General features: G+C 56.6%; 1 protein-coding gene across 6 annotated transcripts in view; it reads left to right on the top strand.

The window, feature by feature from the left end:
* The window catches only part of SLC66A2 (solute carrier family 66 member 2), a 35,467-nt gene extending 22,820 nt beyond the window's left edge, over positions 1-12,647 (top strand). For all 6 annotated transcript variants that reach the window (XM_008980030.4, XM_008980029.5, XM_002757350.6 and 3 more), the window contains 2 exons: positions 3,349-3,565; positions 10,916-12,647. In XM_008980030.4, the coding sequence (XP_008978278.1) occupies positions 3,349-3,565; positions 10,916-11,123 (425 nt within the window). In that variant the 3' untranslated portion in view covers positions 11,124-12,647. The remainder of the gene's footprint in view (positions 1-3,348; positions 3,566-10,915) is intronic.
* The last annotated feature ends 1,508 nt before the right edge of the window (positions 12,648-14,155 follow it).

Genomic DNA, 14,155 nt, shown 5'->3' with positions numbered 1-14,155 from the left:
GGCGTGTGTCCAAATTGCGTTCTTGCTCTTTTGTTCTTGTTCTCGGAGTCCCCTCCCCTCCCACAGCCACCTGCCCTCTCGGTGTGGGGGGCCCAGTTGCTTTGGAAAGGGGGGTGCCTTCCCCTCCTGGGTGCCTCAGGATAGGGCCAGCTCTTCCAGGAGGAATGCCAGGCCTCTCTTCTTTATTACCTGATGTAAAAACTTCTAATGAAAATCTTCTGACACACTGGTCTCTCAGAATGGTAGAAAACATTCTATTCCACCTGACAGATGAGGAGTCTCCTGCATCCTCTGACTTCTCCTGACTGAACTTAGAGATCTCATTCCTGCTTTCTAAGCCTTCCCAGGTCAGCCTCAGCCAGTGTCTTCCTTACCCAGCTCCTCCCCGCCACCTGCTCCAGTTCCCCAGCACATGTGAGCTGACAGCTAACGGTAGACGGCTACTGAATTTGTTTCATGTCCTGGATACAGATGACGGCACCTTAACTCCCAACTGTTGAAGGAACTGTTTTCAACTTGAGCATCAGAAAATGCTGAATAAGTTTTTACTAATAAGTAGTTATTAATGAAATAAGCAGATACTACCTGCATCTTCTGGTAGAAGACAAACCATATACATTAAAATTTTTATTTTGTTATATATTAAAGATACAATTTTAACATCACATAAAATTCGCCATTTTATCACTATTTAAAAGTACACAGTTCAGTGGTTTTTAGTGTACTTACAGAGTTGTGCAGCCATTACCACTGTCTCATTAGGGAGTTTTTCAGCACCCAAAAGAAGCCCCTTTGAACCAGCTTCCCTTTTTCCTGAGTTCCCTCTTCCCCCAGCCCCACAGCTGCCCATGTGCAGCTCTGTGGACTTGCCTATGCTGGAGACTTCACAGGAATGGACTCATAAACGTGTGGTTCCTGTGTCCGGCTCTTGTGACGTGCTGTCCTGTTTTAAGGTTCATCCGTGCTGTTGCATGAATCTGCCCTTTCTTTGGCTGAGTATATTCCACCGCGCCCCAGGCCACCTTCTGTTTGGAGATCTGCCCCCACCTCACCCGTGCATCTCAGCTGCCTCTCCTGTTTCTTACCCTGCCACCCTTGCAAGCCCCTCTGCTGGCCATGACTGGCAAATGCATGCAGGTGTTTGGGGTGTGTGGTTAAGCTCACTAGTGCCTTTTTTTGTTGAGATGGAGTCCCACTCTGTCACTCTGTAACCCAGGCTGCAGTGCAGTGGCTCAGTATCAGCTCAGTGCAGCCTCTGCTTCCTGGATGCCAGTGATTCTTGTGCTGCACACTGTGCCCGTCTTTCCTCTGGCCCTGCTTCCTGTGTGGCCCCTTTCCAGCTCAGAAGCTGGGCAGTGTCTCACTCAGTGAGGGAATGTGGAGCAGGAAGTGGGGCACAGATCTAGGGTCAAGAGGGATGGGGAGAAGGTGCACATCCTGACCACCCCTGCCCTCACTGCACTGCCAGCCCCACAGGCAGTCAGCCCAACACCCCTGGCCTCTCTGCCCTCTGATGCCCCAAAGCTCCGCTAACTTCACCACACCCCAACACCCCCATCCTTCTTACCTCACCCCTCAGCACCCCCCAGCCCACTGGACTTCACCGCCTCCCATCACCCCACCCCTGCAGCCCGTGCCCTGCTGCTGTAAGGACAGGTCAGGGGCGGGCACACTATGCGCTGCCCAGGCTTCTTGGCAGCTCTGTCTTCGTTTACCTTTTCCCTGCAGCCGCTGTGTCCCCAGGACTGCATGTCCACCAATTTGCTAATTTCTGTGAGTGCTTCTAGAAAATGACATGGTGCAGGAAGGGCATGGCGTGGATTTACTGAGCCTCACTGTGCTAAAGCATGTTACAGAACTCAAGAGCAACTCGCTGAATCCTCAGAATGTCGTAGGAGTGGTCCCTGTCTCTTCCTGCTAACAGCTGAGGAACAGGAGACCGTGGTTAACCCTGGGGGCTGCGCCCCTAACCCGGGCACCAGATTCCAGAGACTGCAGGGCACCCCCGACACTGTTCGGCTTCTCAGAGATTAATTCATTTGAAGGACTTTAGCAAGTTTTTGTTTTGTTTTTAAAGAGACACGTGTCTCTCTGTTGCCTAGGCTGGCCTCAACTCCTGGTCTCACTGATCCTCCCTCCTCAGCCTCCCGAGTAGCTGGGACTCAGGTACCCACTGTACCCAGCCCGATGTCAGCGGCTTTTACGTTGAGTTAATATTTGTTTCAAGGCTCTTTCACACCTTGATCACCAGGGTGTGATCAAGAACATGTGGCTCCTCCTCTGACCCTGACCTGTCACTGGGTTCCTGTCTCTCCTCCTCTGACCCTGACCTGTCACTGGGTTCCTCTCTCTCCTCCTCTGACCTTCACCTTTCACTGGGTTCCTGTCTTCTCCTCTGACCCTGACCTGTCACTGGGTTCCTGTCTCTTCTCCTCTGACCTTCACCTTTCACTGGGTTCCTGTCTCTCCTCCTCTGACCCTGACCTGTCACTTGGTTCCTGTCTCTCCTTCTCTGACCCTGACCTTTCACTGGGTTCCTGTCTCTCCTCCTCTGACCCTGACCTGTCACTTGGTTCCTGTCTCTCCTCCTCTGACCCTGACCTGTCACTGGGTTCCTGTCTCTCCTCCTCTGACCTTCACCTTTCACTGGGTTCCTGTCTCTCCTCCTCTGACCCTGACCTGTCACTGGGTTCCTGTCTCTCCTCCTCTGACCCTGACCTGTCACTGGGTTCCTGTCTCTCCTCCTCTGACCCTGACCTGTCACTGGGTTCCTGTCTCTTCTCCTCTGACCTTCACCTTTCACTGGGTTCCTGTCTCTCCTCCTCTGACCCTGACCTGTCACTGGGTTCCTGTCTCTCCTCCTCTGACCCTGACCTGTCACTTGGTTCCTGTCTCTCCTCCTCTGACCCTGACCTGTCACTTGGTTCCTGTCTCTTCTCCTCTGACCCTGACCTGTCACTGGGTTCCTGTCTCTCCTCTCTGACCCTGACCTGTCACTTGGTTCCTGTCTCTTCTCCTCTGACCCTGACCTGTCACTTGGTTCCTGTCTCTCCTCACTGACCCTGACCTGTCACTTGGTTCCTGTCTCTCCTCACTGACCCTGACCTGTCACTTGGTTCCTGTCTCTCCTCACTGACCCTGACCTGTCACTTGGTTCCTGTCTCTTCTCCTCTGACCCTGACCTGTCACTGGGTTCCTGTCTCTCCTCACTGACCCTGACCTGTCACTGGGTTCCTGTCTCTCCTCACTGACCCTGACCTCTCACTTGGTTCCTGTCTCTCCTCACTGACCCTGACCTCTCACTTGGACCCTAAGCTGTGCTGAGGTTGCTTCTCCCTTTCACCCTAGACTTTGACCCCCACCACTTCTGGCAGTGGAGCAGCTTCGCGGACTACGTGCAGTGTGTCGTGGCCTTCACGGGCGTGGCGGGCTACATCACCTACCTGTCCATTGACTCCACCCTGTTTGTGGAGACCCTGGGCTTCTTGGCTGTGCTGACCGAAGCCATGCTGGGCGTACCACAGCTCTACCGCAACCACCGCCACCAGTCCACGGAGGGCATGAGGTAGGCCAGGGCGCCGCCACAGAAGCACCACTGCTCCAGAGGTACCGCATGGCTGCAGACTGTAAAAATAAGCCTATATGTGTCTGGCTATGTATTTCACATGTTGACCTGCGAAGCTGCTGGTTAAAGAATGGTCAGGTTCACAGGCCATGGCCCCTTGACCTCAAGTTGGAGCAGATGAGCTCACTTGGGCTGCGTGAGGGGCAGCTGAGACCCTGTTGTTGGCAGGTGACCCAGCATGGGGTTGGGAGCTGCTCCTTCAGGGCTGTTGAGACAGAACCTTCCAGCGGGAGGGATGTCTGAGGGCCTGGCCAGACGAGGCAGAGCAGCCTCGGCACCCCCAGCCAGGAGGAGTGCAGGGCAGCCAGCTGGCCTGGGGGCAGGGTGGGTCTGGTGGGGCAGGGACGGCGGTCTGCGGGCTGCCAGGGACACTGTCCTCCGTCTCTCCCCATGGGCCCTAGCACAGCCTCTGGCCTCTGAGGTATGTGGTAAAGGCTGGACAAGCTGAAGTTCAGAACCACAAAGCATGCCTGGGCACCCCTGTGACCACCTGGGACCCGCGTGACCACCAGGGACAGGGCACAGCGTGAGCGGCACGATTCCCACCAGCTCAATCGAGGTCCTGGATGGAAAACACATTGTAATAAAAACTGAACTGCTGGCTGCAGGGGGGACAGAAAAGTCTTGTCCCTCACACTTTCTACCCCAGGGCCCACTCCTCGATAAGGACCCCCCTGTGCCCGCCCTTCACTGAGGACATCCTTGTGCCCACTCCCCACTGAGGACATCCCTGTGCCCGCTCCTCACTGAGGACACCCCTGTGCCCGCCCTTCACTGAGGACACCCCTGTGCTGCCAGCTCCTCACTGAGGACACCCTGTGCCCGCCCTTCACTGAGGACATCCCTGTGCCCACTCCCCACTGAGGACATCCCTGTGCCCGCTCCTCACTGGGGACACCCCTGTGCCCGCCCTTCACTGAGGACACCCCTGTGCTGCCAGCTCCTCACTGAGGACACCCTGTGCCCGCCCTTCACTGAGGACATCCTTGTGCCCACTCCCCACTGAGGACATCCCTGTGCCCGCTCCTCACTGAGGACACCCCTGTGCCCGCCCTTCACTGAGGACACCCCTGTGCTGCCAGCTCCTCACTGAGGACACCCCTGTGCCCGCCCTTCACTGAGGACATCCTTGTGCCCACTCCCCACTGAGGACATCCCTGTGCCCGCTCCTCACTGAGGACACCCCTGTGCCTGCCCTTCACTGAGGACACCCCTGTGCCTGCCCTTCACTGAGGACACCCCTGTGCCTGCCCCGACTGAGGACACCCCTGTGGCCGCTCCCCACTGAGGACAGACACCCCTGTGTCCACCCCTCACTGAGGACATCCCGGTGCCCACTCCCCACTGAGGACACCCTGTGCCTCCCCACTGAGGACACCCTGTGCCCGCCCCTCACTGAGGATATCCTGTGCCCGCTCCTCACTGAGGACACCCTGTGCCCACCCTTCACTGAGGACATCCCTGTGCCCACTCCCCACTGAGGACATCCCTGTGCCCGCTCCTCACTGAGGACACCCTGTGCCTCCTCCCCATTGAGGACACCCTGTGCCCGCTCCTCACTGAGGACACCCTGTGCCCATCCTTCACTGAGGACACCCCTGTGCTGCCCGCTCCTGACTGAGGACACCCTGTGCCTCCCCACTGAGGACACCCTGTGCCTCCCCACTGAGGACACCCTGTGCCCGCCCCTCACTGAGGACACCCTGTGCCCACCCTTCACTGAGGACACCCCTGTGCTGCCCGCTCCTGACTGAGGACACCCTGTGCCTCCCCACTGAGGACACCCTGTGCCCGCCCCTCACTGAGGATATCCTGTGCCCGCTCCTCACTGAGGACACCCTGTGCCCACCCTTCACTGAGGACACCCCTGTGCTGCCCGCTCCTGACTGAGGACACCCTGTGCCTCCCCACTGAGGACACCCTGTGCCCGCCCCTCACTGAGGATATCCTGTGCCCGCTCCTCACTGAGGACACCCTGTGCCCACCCTTCACTGAGGACACCCCTGTGCTGCCCGCTCCTGACTGAGGACACCCTGTGCCTCCCCACTGAGGACACCCTGTGCCCGCCCCTCACTGAGGATATCCTGTGCCCGCTCCTCACTGAGGACACCCTGTGCCCACCCTTCACTGAGGACACCCCTGTGCTGCCAGCTCCTGACTGAGGACACCCTGTGCCTGCTCCTCACTGAGGACACCCTGTGCCTGCCCTTCACTGAGGACACCCCTGTGCCTGCCCCGACTGAGGACACCCCTGTGGCTGCTCCCCACTGAGGACAGACACCCCTGTGTCCACCCCTCACTGAGGACATCCCTGTGCCCACTCCCCACTGAGGACACCCCTATGCCCGCTCCTCACTGAGGACCCCCCTAGGCCCCCACACTTAGCTTAGGTCTGGTCTCTGTCACAGATGCTGAGGCTGTGATTTGGAGGGAATGGTGTTCTTGGATTTGTTATTTGTGGGAAACAGCCTGGAAGAGAGGTGGCCAACGTGTGTTTCTGTGTTTGGGGCCATAGCACCCCTTCCAGGGCTTCCAAGGACCTCTGAGTATTTGCAGGACGTCCCCCTGTGTAGGCAAAGGTGTGAGGGGCTGCAAGTCCTGTGGCATGTAGGTTCAGGTGCCAGTTATACGTAAAGGTATGAGGGCTTGTTGCAGGTGTGGGGTGGTGGTAGGGGGTGAGATGTAGGTACAGTTCAGGGTTACAGGTGTGGATATTAATACTGGTGTAGGGCGCAGTTACAGGTGTGGGGCATAGGTTTGGGTGTGGGTGGTAGGTACAGGTGTGAAATGTAGGTACAAGTTGGGGTGTGCAGTGTGGGGTGTAGGGGTGTGTTGTAGGTACGGGTGTAGGGTGTAGTAGGTGTGGGCTGAGGTAGGGGTGTGGGGCATGGGTACAGGTGCAGGTGGAGGTACAGGTATGGGGTGCTGGCATGGGCGTGAGGTGTAGGTGCAGGTATGGGGTGCTGGCATGGGTGCGATATGTAGGTACAGGTATGGGGTGCTGGCGTGGGTGTGTGCTGTAGGTACAGGTATGAGGTTCTGGCATGGGCATGAGGTGTAGGTGCAGGTACGGGGTGCTGGCATGGGTGTGAGGTGTAGGTACAGGTATGGGGTGCTGGCGTGGGTGTGTGTTGTAGGTACGGGTACGGGGGGCTGGCATGGGTGAGGGGTGTAGGTAGGGGTAAGAGGTACTGGCATGGGTGTGAGGTATAGGTACAGGTGTGGGGTGCTGGCATGGGTGTGAGGTATAGGTACAGGTGTGGGGTGCTGGCATGGGTGTGGGGTGTAGGTACAGGTGGGTGCTGGCATGGGTGTGGGGTGTAGGTACAGGTATGGGGTGTTGGCATGGGTGTGGGGTGTAGGTACAGGTGTGGGGTGCTGGCATGGGTGTGGGGTGTAGGTACAGGTGTGGGGTGCTAGCATGGGTGTGGGGTGTAGGTACAGATATGGGGTGTTGGCATGGGTGTGAAGTGTAGGTACAGGTACAGGATGCTGGCATGGGTGTTGGGTGTAGGTAAAGGTACGGGGTGCTGGCATGGGTGTGGGGTGTAGGTAGGGGTAAGAGGTGCTGGCATGGGTATGAGGTGTAGGTACAGGTGTGGGGTGCTGGCATGGGTATGAGGTGTAGGTACAGTTGTGGGGTGCTGGCATGGGTGTGGGGTGTAGGTACAGTTGTGGGGTGCTGGCATGGGTGTGAGGTGTAGGTACAGGTGGGGACTGGGCTGCCTTAGCTGACGTGATTACAGTGAATCAAGACCACCGGGTTGCTGGCGTTTCCTGGCTGAGGGTGCATGCAGGCCTGAGAGGGTAGTCATGGCTGGAATAGGTTCCCTCACTGTTGGGTTGGGCAGTGGTAGCCCTGAGGGCTTTGGTGTCGGAAAGGCAGGGATGCTCCCAGAGAGAAAGCGGGTCTCTTGTGGCTGGTCACAATGGCTCACACCTGTAATCCCAGCACTTCGGGAGGCCAAGGTGGGTGGATTGCCTAACTCAGGAGTTCGAGACCAGCCTGAGCAACATCGTGAAACCCCATTTCTACTAAAATACAAAAGATTAGCCAGGCATGGTGGTATGTGCCTATAGTCCCAGCTACTTGGGAGGCTGAGGCAGGAGAATTGCTTGAGGCAGGGGTTGTAGTGAGCTGAGATCACGCCATTGCACTCCAGCCTGGGCGATAGAGTGAGACTACGTCTCAAAAAATAATAATAATTTTTAAAAACTGTACAGATAGTGAAAAATCAAATAGATAAAATAGGATATTTTAAAAATTTCAAATCTTAAGGCAGGAATAAAACAGCAGGGACAAGCTTGAGAACAAAAAAAAATGGTTGACCTAAATTCAAACATACCAATAATAACATTAAATGTAAGTGGTCTAATCATACCAATTAAAGGACAGAGATGTTCAGATTAATTTAAAAAGAAACACAGAAAACTCACTGTTAGTATAATGACACCCATAGCTGATGCCAGGCGTGCAGGGATGTATTGACCAGGAGGCTTGCAGTGACAGATTAAAAAAAAGGATGGACAAAGGTACACGATCCATATATGACTCAAACCTTGGAGTAGCTGTATTAATATCAGACAAAGGACATTTGCCTTGAATAAAAAGAGACATTGCATCACGATAAACAGGTGAATTCACCAAGAAGATACAACAGTTCTAAGTGTGTATGAACAACAGAGCCTCAAAGTACATAAGAGGCCAGAAGGGATAGGCAAAGACAAGCCCACAGTTACAGTTAGGGACTCCAGCTCCCCACAGTAAGTGATAGAAAAAGTAGATGAAATTAGCAAGGATATAGAAAATCTGACCACCAGCAACCAAGTGAACAAACGTACACATTCTTTTCAGACGCCCGTGGGCATCCACCAACGCAGACCACAGGCTAAGTCACGAAAGTTTATTTTAAACAACTGAAATGATCCAAAGTATTTTCTGTGACTGTAATGTAATTAAGCTAGAAATGAATAGCAGACATAGATCTTACGTCTCCAAAGATTTAGAGGCTAAACAATATACTTTTAAACAATCTGTTAGAGAATGTCTTAAACTATTGAGAATAGTTTGAACTGAAAAATGCAACACCATATCAAAATTTGTGGGATGCAACTAAAGCAATGCTTGAAGTTAGCTTTGTAGCATTAAATCCTGGTTTTAGAAAAGGAAAGTTCTCAAATCATCAGTGAAGCTTGAGGAACTAGAAAATGAAATGCAAAGTCAGCCACGCGAGCAGAAGGAAGGAAATAGCAGAGCTAACACCAGGCAACAAAAATGAAAGCGTAAAAAATGAGACCCAAAGCTGCTGCTTTGACACGAATCATCAGTGGACAAACCAGCAGCTAGAGTGACAAGAAAACACAGATTACCAGTATTTGGAATGGAGGGGGATAGTCTGTAGACCCCACAGGCATTCAAAGAGTGCTGTGAACAACTTCATACCCATACATTTGAAATCTTAGATAAAACGGACCAATTCCTTTCACCCAAGAAGAAATAACTTGAATAGCTATTAAATAGATAGTCCATATCAAGGAAATTGGATTCATCGTCTAAAATCTGAAAAGGCTCTTTTTCAAGGGAAGCCAGAATCTCTGTGTGTGTGTGTGTGTGTGTGTGTGTGTGTGTGTGTGTGTGTGTGTGTGTGTTTACATAGAATTAAGTCAACTGATTAAAAACAAAAGTGTTGAAACTCAAGTGTGAGCCTGCATGCCAAATAAGGCCATGGGCTTTGCATGGGGAGTAGCCTGTCCCTGATGCAGGCATGGCCGCCTTTGTGGCTCTCAGGAAGTACTCATCCTGGGAAATCTTAGCCGTGTGTGAAATCAGGTGATCGCTCTGTTTCCCGTCCTGGGTGTGAGGGGTCAGCCAGAAGCTGGGCAGGACAAAGGCAGTCACTGAGCAATGCTTGGGCACCTGCTGTGGATGAGTTGCCTTTGCTCGGGCTGTGGTCCCGGGGCCTGGAGCCCCACCCCAGGTCAGCTCTGCAGCCCTGCTTGGGCCTAAAGGAGGTGGTGGTGGGGAGGGATTCTGGGACCTGAGCTGACTGCTGGGGTGTGTGAGGCCCAGGTGCCCACACCACCTTCCCTGGCTGCCATCCAGCACCACCTCATCTTTTTATCTGTGGAGACTGGATTTTGTGTAGCTGAAGCTGCATCTGGGGGAAGATGTATCTCAGAGAATAAAAAAATGGAAGGAAAATCACCCTGTGGGTCAGGGAAAGCATTATACTTTAGCTAAACCCACCCAAGTGCAAGCAGTCCCAAAGCCTCCTGGTTTTTCCCAGTGGGTGTAATGATAAAGCCAGACTTATGTTCTCAGAGGCCAACAAGATGCCCCAGAACAGAGCACTGTGGGCTTGAGAGAGAGAAGAGTGCAGATACCAGCCCTCTCTTCCGGCGGGCTCCCAGCTCCAGCGCGGACCCCTGCCCTGATCCACACACCTAGCCACAGCTGTGCTTGAAGACCCTCGTGCAGGGCAGTCCCGGCACCGAGGCTGCATCAGAGGGCAGGTGCCCCCTCTAGTTTGGGGGCAGGACAGAGGCTGTGGGGTGTGGGAAAGCCGTGTCTTGTCCCCTCTGTCAAGGCAGCACTCCCTGCCCAGGCTCTGCCGCTGGCTTTGGGAGCTGTGGAAGGGTCAGCGGCTGCTGACTTAACATTTCACGTGGGAAAGCGCAGGGGTGCTCATGTTCACTGCTAGGCAAGCCAGGGCACGAACGCAGCGCTGGGGAAGGGTGTTCTCACGACTGTGGGTGACGGCTGCTCCCTGTTCACTCAAGGAAGGGAAGGTTTGCACCAATCACCAGGGAGGGAGGCCTGGCCAGCAGAGACCTGAGAGCAGCTGCTCTGATCCGCTGCATGCCCGGTGGCCCTGATGTGCATCCTCAGCACCCTCCCAGGCCTGGCCCCTCCCGGAGTTGCCGCCGCCCAACAGAGGCCCTGCCCGCCCCCCGCCCCCCCCCCCCCGTAGTCTCGAGCAGATCTCATTCTTCTTGGGTCCGATCCCCCTGGAACCCCAGCCAGGTGGCAGCTCCTGAGGCCACAGGGAAGTCAAGGGTGGGGTGTTGGGTGGGAGAGGCAGGGTCAGGGTGTATCCTGTGGCCCCCTGGGGTGGCCCCAACCTCCTGGTGTCCTTGACCCCTGGGTCACCCCACTGCCTGGGTGTCCCCAAGCCTCAGGTCACCCCACTGACTGGATAGGACACCCTGTGCCTGTCCCCTCAAACCCCTGGGTGCCTGGGTGTCCTGAGCCCTACGTCACCCGCTGACTGCCGGCTTGTGTCTCTGCAGCATCAAGATGGTTCTCATGTGGACGAGTGGCGACGCCTTCAAGACGGCCTACTTCCTGCTGAAGGGCGCACCCCTGCAGTTCTCCGTGTGCGGCCTGCTGCAGGTGCTGGTGGACCTGGCCATCCTGGGGCAGGCTTACGCCTTTGCCCGCCACCCTCAGAAGCCGGTGCCTCACACCGTGCACCCCGCCAGCACCAAGGCCCTCTGAGGGTGGAGAGGACGAGGATGTGGGACCGCCAGCCTTGGGCACTGGTGGGACCTGACCTCCCCACGGGGAGGGTGGGTGCTGTGGCCCCTGCAGGTGTGGGGGAGATGGAGTCCTGGTGTCAGGGTCTCTGTTAGCCTCTGCGGGGTCTCTCTGGGAGGGCAGTGGGGGCGGGGCTGGGATGCTGTTTGTGCTCAACGGGGCCGGCCAGGGTAGATCTGACCCCGAGGGCTGGGTTTCGGGTGTTTTTAGGGTGATATAGAAAGCAAGTGTTTCTCCTGTTTCCTCTCACGAAACACCTGAGCCGGAGGTACATGTGGGGAGGCGGAAGGCAGCCCACAGGACCCTGCTCCAGGTGGACATAGGGACCAGCAGCCTCGAGCCGTGAAGCAAGTCCTGTGAGCAGAGCCCTCAACCTCGAAAGGCACTGGCCGGATCCCCTGCTTGGACGAAGGGGGGCCTCTGCTGCTAGGGGCCGGCACAGGGGCAGGCCGGGGCTTTCTCTGCCTGGCACACATGGAAAGGCAGCTGTGGGGACGCAGGGTCACCTGCTCCTGCTGTCCCAGCAGTTGGAGGCACAGCCAGGCCCAGATGCCCTGAGGCTCCGCTGTGTCCAGCCCGGGAGGGCATCGCCAGAGCAAGCTCAGGCTGCTCTTGTCAGAGCCTCTGCTTCTCCTCAAGTCCTTGGGGACATGGCAAATGCCGGCTACTGTCAGACAATGTGGAGACTCTGGTGGGCTAAGGCTGAGGGCGCCGGGCTGAGGCTGTGCAGACGCAGCCCGCACGCCACCCCTGAGCTCCTCTGGCGCAGGAGCTTCCTTCTGGGCACCGAGTGCTTCACCCGATGCAGCTTAGCTGTCTTCCAGGAGAGAGATGGCCTCGGTCCAGGAAGTGGAGGGGGCTGGTCCTGGCTGATGGCCCCTCGCCCTGCCGTCCTGGGCTTTTGGCCTGAAGCAAATTCCTGAGTGGGAGTGCGGTGCCCTGCTGGGTCCTGTCACCTGTCCCCTGTCTACTGCCCGCCCCCGTGTGCCGGCTCCTGCAGTTCTGGCTGCAGTGGGAGCCACTGGTCTGACCCTTGTCACCCCATGTTCTGCCTCCACCCCATTTTCAGTTTAACTCGAGGTCACACCGTGTCAGCAGCACTGCGTTGACTGCGGCCGGCTCCCAGGCCTCAGAGTTCTGGATGCTTCCGTGCGGCTCCAACAGGCATCGTCTTCCCTTCCGCAGGCGGAGGGGCCGCTTCCCACAGGCATTTAAACTCTCTGCCGGGCAGTGGCTGTGGCCATGGGGAGATGCTCCAGGCGGCCTCCTCCTCCTCCTGAGTTTCCTCAGAAAAACTTGAATGTCTGAGTGAGGGTCCTGCTTAGCTCTCTGGCCTGTGAGATGCTTTGAAAATTTTTATTTTTTTAAGATGAAGCAAGATGTCTGTAGCGGTAATTGCCTCACATTAAAACGTCACCGATTGCAGGCGTGGTGACTGCTGAATGTACCCCTGTGGTGACTTGGAATCAATAAACCGTTTGTGGATCCCGTGTGGTGTGAGTGGGCCCCAGGCAGGGGGAGGGATCTGGTGCCGGCCTGGGCTCTGGCACCTCAGGAGGTCCCGTGCAACCTGGGCTCCTCCTAAACACCCAGATGACAGCCCAGCCCCCTTGGGACGTGTCACTGCCTGTGCCTGTGGACCGGGGCACGGGTCCTTTGGCTGCTCATGGGCGGGTCTGGCGCTGCCTCAGCTGCTTTGGCCTCTGCGGCTGCCACACCTGCCTTCTCCCTCCCACCACCAAAGCCTTAAAGCATGGGAAGGGTCTCCTTTAAAAGGAGGTGTTTCCAGATTTGCGATCTCGGAGCAGCACACAGAGATGGAGCTGTGTGCACAGTGATTTTTTTCTGTGCAGTGTTTTCAGTGGATGCAACATGTGAGCTTCTTGTGTGGGTGGAGGTGCAGGGCAGGGTTTGGGTTGAGGCGCATCTGGATGCGAGGAGAGGGCATGGTCCATATCCAGCCAGCATCCCTGAGGGAAGGTGGAGATTAAGGCCACTGTGTCTGGAACATCTGGGACACAAATCACTGCCCTCAAGTGGTGGATGGTGCCACATGAACCAGAGATCTAGTGCGGGGGTGGGAGACAGGGACCACTGTGGGTCACCCGTTATAACAGTGAGGAAATGGGAACAAGGTCTCAGCCCTGCATGGCGGGGGCTGGGCCAGAGGGGAACCACTGTGTTTCTAAACTCTCAGGTTGCTGCCACCCTGTGATGCCTTTGGATGGCTTTAATCAACAGAGAAGCACCAGGGAAGGAGGAGGCTAAGGAGGGCCTCTCTGTGGGAGAGCAGGTCATGGGAGCCTGGGAAGTTCACGTTCCCCTCGCCCCACGAGGACACTGAGGCCCGCTGAGCTCCAGCTGTGCCCTTTCCTGAGGCCTGTGTGGGAGGCTGACCCACAGGGCACCTGTAGAGTGAAAAAGAAGCCCGGGGCTGGGTGGAAATGTGCCACCTGTCTCAGCACAGCTGCCCAGCACCCTATCCTGGTGGCCCAGGGTGGCCTCTGGGGGACCCTGGTCTTGGAGGGCTCCAGGGCTCCCTGGCCAGACTCTGCAGCCCAGGATGGGGAGGGGCAGGTCTGAGACCCCATCCCCTGTCACTCCCCACCTCTGACCCAGCCCTCCGAGGGAGAACAAATTGGGTTTGTTTCTGGGGGTCTTTGTGGTGGTCAGCACCTCACCACACAGAAGGAATCCTGTCCCTGGGGTCACCAGTAGAGGGTGGGATGAGCAGCAGAGGGTGGGGGGCGCTGGTCTTAGCATGTGGCCCCTTGGGCGGTCCTCTGCCCAGGCCTCTCAGCCCAGTACTAAGCTCTGCCCATTCCTGAGCAAGACCCAAAGCTGTCACTGTGAGAGGCAGCCCCCAGTGTGCTGCCAGGCCTCAGGTGCCCCGCTGTGTGTCCGGGGCCCTGGGCCCAGCCAGTGTCATGGGCACCTGGGGCCCCAGCTGACCTGGTTGGGGGAGGCGGGTCTGAGCCCCGGTGGTCCCAGTG

Source organism: Callithrix jacchus, chromosome 13, assembly GCF_049354715.1.
Source record: "Callithrix jacchus isolate 240 chromosome 13, calJac240_pri, whole genome shotgun sequence".
NCBI classification, from domain to species: Eukaryota; Metazoa; Chordata; class Mammalia; order Primates; family Cebidae; genus Callithrix; species Callithrix jacchus.
Note: the sequence above shows the minus strand (reverse complement) of the source record. Positions and strands in the feature narration are given on the sequence as shown.